A 7,887-nucleotide genomic window follows, 5' to 3' on the forward strand; every position below is an offset into this window, starting at 1 on the left:
TTTTTGAAAATTTCAATAGAATGAAAACATTTTCTTTGGAATCCTAGAAAAATTTGTAAGGAATTTTCATTTCGAAAAACGAATCCAAAGAGAAAATTGAAAAATGTTAAACAAATTTGTCTACAATTTCGAAAAAGAATGAAGAAGATTTTGATTAAAAATTTAGAAATTTTTCTAGGTTAAAATTTTTTAGATAAAATTCAAGTAAGTTTAAGAAATAATTTAGAAATTTTGAAACAATTCAGAAATAATTTAAATCTAGTAAAGATTTCAAAATTATTTTAAATGTAGAATTTTGAAGACTTAGTAACAAAATAAGCGTTTTAAGATTTTTGAAAGGAATAAAAAAGATTTGCTTTAGATTCCTAGGAAAACCTTGATTTTTTATTAATAAAATTCAATTAGTAGAGAATATTCAAAAAGATTTTGAACATTTATTAAAATTTCGAAAAATAAGTAGAATATTTTAAGGAAAAATTTTTAAGGAAAAAGATTACAAAATTTAAAAAAAATTTGAGTAAAGGCTTAAGAAAGAATTGAGCAATTTTGAAACAATTCAGAAATAATTTTAACCTTGTGAAGATTTCAAATTTATTTTAATTATAGGATTTTGAAGATTTCGAAAAAAGATGCTTTTTAAGAATTATCAGAGGTTTCAAGAGAATAAAAACATAGACTAAGAAATAACTAAGAAATTTGTTATGATTTTTAGTTCTGAAAAATTAATTTAAAAAGAATATTCAGCAATATTTTAAAACGTTCCAAAAGATTTTCAAACAAAAAACCAAATCTTGAAAAATTAGAGGCAATTTTTTTATTTTAAATATTGTTCAAGACAAATTCTAATAATTTAAAAAGATGTTTAAAAGGTTCCAAAGTTTTAAAAATATGCAAACAATTTTTTTAAAGAATTTCAAAAGATTTAAAAAGATTTCCAAAATTGTAAAAAAAAAAAATAATCTGGAAGATTCTAAGACAATTTTTCTTATTTTGCAGAATTTGTTTAACAAATTTATAAAAAGTTCGCGTACACTTAAGGATATTTAGGATGCTTAGAAGTCTTGAAGAGATTACAAATATTTTTTTAATTAAAAAGAATTCTAAAAATTCACAGAATAATTTTAAATTTCATCTAAGCATCTAAAGAACTTCAATTTGTGTATATTATTCAAAATCATTTTGCCCCACAAACGAAAAACTTCACGCGCCTATTCGATGATGCTAGTAGGAGAAATAAGGAAATTAGGAACCAGACACTCAAGTCCAAAATAATTCTAATGATGGTCATAAATTTTAGAAATCAGAGAAATCGTTAGAGACGAATACAGAAATAACTAAGTTCTCCTTCACACGTCCTAAATAAACTTCAAAATAACTGTCACCTTTTTTTGAAAGAAATATTTGCTGAGTCAACAACAAGAATTTGATCGTTTTCAAATCCATACGTGTTTATCGAACTAGGAAGCGGTAGTAGATTGCTATTCCCTACTTTGAAAACCGCAAACACTTTCTCGTTCGACAGAGGTCGGGTCTCGCGTATAGACTTTTAATCGAAGGACGAACGTGGGTCAACGCGATCGGGTTGCACAATATGCAATTAAAAACCATAAAGTACTAGCATATTCCGCCAGATGCATCGATTTATTTGAAAATATCTTATTAAGCCTGTCTAGATTTTCGTTAAGCAATGTATCTTTAAAAGTGATTGTGAAATCAGAAATATGGAAAACAAGAAACCAAAAGAGCAATCCAGTAAAGAAAATTTTTAATATTTCTAAAAGAAGGCAATACCTCTTACGTTAACACTCTTTATCCTAAAGAGGGTTAAGTGAACCTTAACTACTTTCTGAACCATATTTATGATGGTTGTAAACCTCTTCTTGTTCAAATGCGGATTTTAAGAAACTCTGTTCATATAAATTATTATTATTTGAAATGCAAGACTTAAATTATCTCCAAATTTCTGAGAAACTTTCGATCAGGACCGTTTACCGGTGATTCACCCGATGCATGGAAAGTGCATCTCGATTATTATACCACACCCAGATAATAAAAGTCAAAACTTCATATGTAACCTCTGAAAACGTTTGAAGAAATCGTGAAGTAATTGAAAGTCAATTTAGGTTTGTAAATGATGGCTAAGAAATTATTAACTTCATCCTCATCCTAATTAGAATTTTTAAAGTCTACAATTATATCTTCGAAAACAGAAAGAAAGTTTGACTTTCATTTCCTTTGTGAATTAAAAAGGGTTGTTAGTAATAACAGTTTAAGATACTAATCTCTCTGGTTGTCTTGTTTCTTGATTTACTTCTTGAGTAAATTAATTTAAAATCAATATCTGTAATATACTTAAAAAGATTAGTTCCACATGTCACATTTAAGGAAGATATAAGGTGCCAAGATTCGAGATCCCTTGCGGAACATTTCATTTGTCAGATCTTTCAACTCCTCTCATAAATACGACAGTCGAAACTGGTCTCACTAATAATTCTCGAGTTTAAATTATTTCATCTTCAAAGACTCACATCTGACAAGTACAGATTTTATTACAGTCCTTTACATCCTCACCTACAATTTTTTACAACTTTCGTTTCTCTCATTTTCCCAAACTTTTTACGATCTCATAAATTATTATACTCCAGATGATCAGAATCAGACAAGTCGATCAATTTTTCACATCAAATTATGTCGTTCAACCTTATCTAGAGTTTTATTGCCACATGGATTGAAATGCATCATTCATATGCATTTGGTGTTCCCACTGTGGCGAGGACGTTCCGGTTTTTGAAAGAGGCCGGCGAACGACCTTTCGAAAGTGTTTTTTTGCTCGCACGTTTAAATCGGAAAAAAATAAGGTTCCCGAGAAAGTTGCCTCGTGGCGGCCTGCACGCGGTCCATCCTTTCCTACAACCAATCGGGAAGGTAACATCAACTGGTACCATCTACCTATACGAGACGTAAGCCAAGAGCCGTTTGTTACATCTTGGAAGTGTTTGTAAGTGAAACGCTCGACTATGTCTGTAGAAGATCACGGAAGCGAAGTATACTTAAAAGCATCGGCAGATGGGATTGAATTAGCTTATCTTTAATACTTCAGTCCCTCGTTAAACGTCCAGTCAGGAAAATCGCTTTCGCTGCTCGCTCGAGCCTACCTGCGATGACCAACAATGCCCTCAAGCGCTAATAAAACTATTCTCTCCCGATAAGCAACTTTCCACATTCACGATGATACAATCATGTGAACGATGATCAGTGTAGGTCTCATTTTCATAAAGGTCCTCCTATAAAAAAAAAATCCCATAAAAAGCCTACCATTAGTCTGATGAGACTGTAGAAGAAACTCTGTTCTCACCTCCCACAAAGCAGTGAAAGTTTCTCAGCAACGCGGAAGATTCTTAGATACTATCAGATTCAAGCCGAGAGGTCAAACTTATTCTATGCGGAAACAAATCTATTTCTGAGGAAAGGTTGAGGTAAGGTAAATGACTTGTCAGAAGACAGATTTATGTAAAAAATACATAAAAAGCTTTATTTCGCCACCGTTTTCTTGCAAAAAATATATATAAAAAAACTCCTCGTCAACAGCATTGACATCGTCAACATTATCATCATCAGCATTGACGTGCGTTCGCTCATACTATAATACAGTCGTATAAAAGTAGTAGGACGTAGATCTTTTCGGATCGTCATTATTTTACAAATTCTCGCGTCACGTGTACGTGTGCTTGTGCGTGTGTGTGCGTTCGTGTGCGTGGAGTGTTTGTGACAGTGAACGGAGAAGGAAGGAGGGCGAGTGATAATTGACTAGTAGGGACCGGATCCACCGGGGGGTCCGTAGCTTCCACTGGGTCCACTTGGTCCCGATCCGCCGATTCCTCCACCGATTCCGCTGCTTCCGTGTCCACTGTCACCGAGAACACCTCCAATGCCAGAACCACCACCAATCCCAGATCCACCACCAATGCCAGATCCACCGCCAATGCCAGATCCACCTCCGATTCCTCCGCTGATACCGGATCCACTGCCGGAAGCTTCCTTCTACAAATTTAAAATCAAAGGTAAATATTTTTATACTTTGTATCATAAATACCTAGTGGACATTTGAATTCTATTATAACCAAACGATTCTTCTGGGATTTCAGAATGAGCTAATAAACACTCTTTAAAGATAAGTTAATTGATGAATGAGTTATCTCACCTGGGTCTTGTACTTGATGAAGTAAACTTCGGGTTTGCTGGGCTGAGTCGGTGCGACGGCTGGCAAGTTGATTTCTGGAGCTTCTTCGGGTTTCTTGACGAGGACGTAGATGAGGGTCTTCTGTTCGTCTTGTTGGAAGGCAGGGATGACTGGGGCAGTTGGGGTTGGTGGAGTGGGTGCTTTGATGAAGATAATTTTGTAGTGTTTCTGGGCAGGTGCTGGGGCCTGGATAGGTCTGGATGGCCTGTCTTCAGGTGCCTCTGGGGGAGGAACGTGGACGTAGATGTGTTTCTGGATCAGGGAGCCACCTCCGAATGATCCACCTCCGAATGATCCACTACCGAACGATCCACCGCCGCCTCCGAAGGAACTACCGCCGCTGCTTCCACCAAAGGAGCCACCGCCGCTGCTTCCACCGAAGGAGCTAGCGCCGCTGCTAGATCCGAAGGAGCTACCGCTGCTGCCTCCACCGAAGCTTCCACCTCCGAAACCACCTCCGAGGCCACTTCCGCCTCCGAATCCTCCATGACCACCGCCGAGGCCGCCAAGGCTTCCTCCGTGTCCACCGCTAAGTCCTAGACCTCCAAGTCCTCCTAAGCTTCCACTGAATCCACCACCACTTCCACCTCCGGGTGCTCCATAGCTTCCACTCGGCTGCTGTGGCTGAGAGTAAGAATACCCGCCTGGTGCTTCTGGACGCGCCATCGCCACCGTGGCGAGCGCTAAGATCTAAAAAATAGAGAGAATTAAATTTTTTTAATGTAGTGTATGGTGCAGTTTGGAAGAAAATGTAAAAAGAAATTTGACCAGGAGAAACAATTATTGATTTGAAATTTTGTAGAATAGATGACTGAAGAATTAAGAAAGGGCATTGGAAACCCCTTTCATCTAAGTGAAAATATTAGAAGAATTTAATTTTTTGATAAGAAGCAAAAATGTGTATGGTAGTAATCAGTTAGGAAGAAAATTTAAAAAGGAATTTAACTTACTGATCACAAGCAAGGATGATCGGCTTTAGAAAAAGCAGAATGGATGGGTTAAATATTAAGAAAGGACATTGTTCAATAATCACAGGAATTAGAAACATTAGAAAAACAATTACAAAAGAAAAGATGTTTGGAAGAAAATTTAAATAGGGAATATTTTTTAACAGGATCTTTCATTTTTTGATCACAGCAATAATGCACATTTTTGGTTGAACTGTCAAAAATCTCAGAAATTGAAAAACCGCTTCATCATATTAAAAATACTAGAAGATGAATTTAATTTTTTTTATGAGGAGCAAAGATATAGACAGCAGTACAATTTGGAAGAAATTATCAACATTGGTTGATTGTGCACAAGAGAATCCCAAACTGTAATCTCAAATTCATGCACTTTAAAGCCTTGTAAATTAGTATTTTGAGAACCTAAATGATATAATGAAAGGCAAGGCAACAAATGAGAAAACATGTTCGGAACCGATCCGGAATATTCCAATGATCAATTCAGTTTCCAGAAAATCCAAATCCGTACTGAACTCGTCGGCGAGAATTGATTATCACTTTAATTCCTGGTATAAATCATCTAACACCAATTTGCACAATCAACCTTCCTTTTTTCCATTTAAATTGACCAGAGAAAATATCTTCAATCGTGGAAAGAAAGTTGTGGAAACCCGACTTTTTTTTACTATATTGACATATGATCAATCACGCGTCACGTCACCTACAATTTAAAGCTTTATACTTTTAAATCACATTTATCACCGGTATCAATTCTACTTTATGATTTTCTTTCAAAGTATAACCCTTTGTACATCATTTTTCAAAATGACTTTTTTGCAAAAACAAAACGAATAACAAAACTGTTCCATTAACACCAAACACCGGACACACAATGACCGATCCGAAACCGATTTTCACGAACGGGAAATGGATTAGCACAATTAGGAGTTTTTATCACGCGTATCTTTCTTCTTCAGATTTTCACTCCTCTCCTTCGTCTCTTTTTTTGTGATTCGTGTTCCGGATTCGAGAGGGAACTTGGGAGAGGATTATGTGGTTAATGTGGGACTAAAGAGCGAGGTCGAGGCACTCGTGAGGCGAAAAGTAAAAGGAAAGGAGAAATGATAAGTGAGAAAATACGTGTTTGAGAATCGAGGGAAAGGAGGAAGGATGCTACTCACCACGAATGCCCTCATGGTTGCTGCTGTTCCTGGATTTGAGGACTGATGCTCTGTGGATATCTGGAGGCCCCCTTTTATACGGGCCAGCTCTGGCCCCACTCCAGTCGACCCATCACCTATGAGATGCGACCGAGCTATTGCAAATCTCTCCTTCTTACGATATCTCCAGTCAAATTTGTATCTTCACCCTTGCCTTCACTTGTAATAAAACCTTCACAAGGTTTATAATATTTACCCTGGAGCTAATGTGCACCGATATCCTCTTTAGCTTCATAATCGGATTTTAATTCATATCTGTCATTCATTCAGTCAGAGGCAGAGTCTTTTAATTGCAATAGTAGATTTCGCGAATCAAAGGAGAGATAGTAAAAATTAATATCAGTCTTATATTTTTCAAAAATCTGCCGTTACGGTAAGGAAAAATATTTTCACTTTTGCAATTGCATATGCTACGGGTCTTCTTAATTTGATGAAGTATGTTACATACAATATATTACATATAAGATAGACATTATTGAGTGCGCACATGTGTACGTGTATCTTGAATTTAATATACTTAGGTGTGAAATATCTTAGTCACATTTTAGAGAATTTTTGTATTTCTAATTTGGTATATTTCTAAAATTTATTTTTACATACTAGCCAATTCTATATGAAGCAGGGAAAGCTAAGTGTTGCTTCTGCAGGAAACATACTTTCTCGCTTTTTTGCACATATTTCAGTGAAAAATGTAAGTTTTCAATTTTTCACTGTAGAATTTAGTATTTAAATGTATTCAAATATTTACGAAAATTATCGTGAATTGAATCTAAATTAAAAAAGTATAATAAATACTCGTTTTTTAACAATATCTCGGTCAATGTAAAGAATGTTGACAAATATCTAACATTTCGTTATATTATAAAAATTAACACATATTGAACTAGATCTCCAAATGTTTTTTTCACTGTAATTTAGTGTTATTAATTCCCGAAATTAATTAAAATACATATTTAATATGATTTTCTTCAAGATTTATGTACAATCTTTATAATTCCAGGTAAAGCTAAACGGTAAGTCCATCGCTATTTTCATTAGATTATTATGTGCACATTTAGCGCCATATATTTTTTTAAACAATGGATATTAAAATGATTTATTCATCTACAAAAATTAAAAGTTAATCAACTGTAAATTGTTCTTCTGGAAATGTTTTTGCTTCTTGTGTAAAATTAGATTGATTGGATCTCGCACCATTCAGCATTCTCCGTTTCATATGATTTAGGATTTCCAATAACTCTGAACTTAATTTGAACTTCAATTTAATTATCTAATTTAATTCAGAGTACATTTTTTATAACCAAGATAAGCTTAAAAAAATAAATTGTGCATGAAAATTGCACTAGATAGCCTGAAAAGAATTATGATCCTTAAAAAATTATTCTTTAAAAAAACTAATACTCAAGAAAATCAATTTGTGAAAAACCATTCCACAAAAAGAGTTGAAATGAGAGAATTTGGGCGATAATGATATTCCTTT

General features: G+C 34.8%; 1 protein-coding gene across 1 annotated transcript; it reads right to left on the reverse strand.

Annotated features, from left to right (window-relative positions):
* Positions 1-3,679: 3,679 nt before the first annotated feature.
* On the reverse strand, positions 3,680-6,495 carry LOC117167671 (glycine-rich cell wall structural protein). Its single transcript, XM_033352777.1, has 3 exons — positions 6,369-6,495; positions 4,202-4,930; positions 3,680-4,041 (listed from the first exon to the last, which is right to left on the reverse strand). Exons 1-3 carry the CDS (start codon positions 6,381-6,383, stop codon positions 3,808-3,810), a joined length of 978 nt encoding a protein of 325 aa, XP_033208668.1. The 5' UTR covers positions 6,384-6,495; the 3' UTR covers positions 3,680-3,807.
* Positions 6,496-7,887: the final 1,392 nt, after the last annotated feature.

The sequence above is a fragment of the Belonocnema kinseyi genome, chromosome 2 (assembly GCF_010883055.1).
Source record: "Belonocnema kinseyi isolate 2016_QV_RU_SX_M_011 chromosome 2, B_treatae_v1, whole genome shotgun sequence".
NCBI classification, from domain to species: Eukaryota; Metazoa; Arthropoda; class Insecta; order Hymenoptera; family Cynipidae; genus Belonocnema; species Belonocnema kinseyi.

Excerpts from the sequence above, each read along its gene's own strand:
- LOC117167671 (XM_033352777.1), bottom strand. Across the intron at positions 4,042-4,201 it reads TCATCAAGTACAAGACCCAG|AAGGAAGCTTCCGGCAGTGG; the intron begins GTGAGATAACTC and ends TTAAATTTGTAG.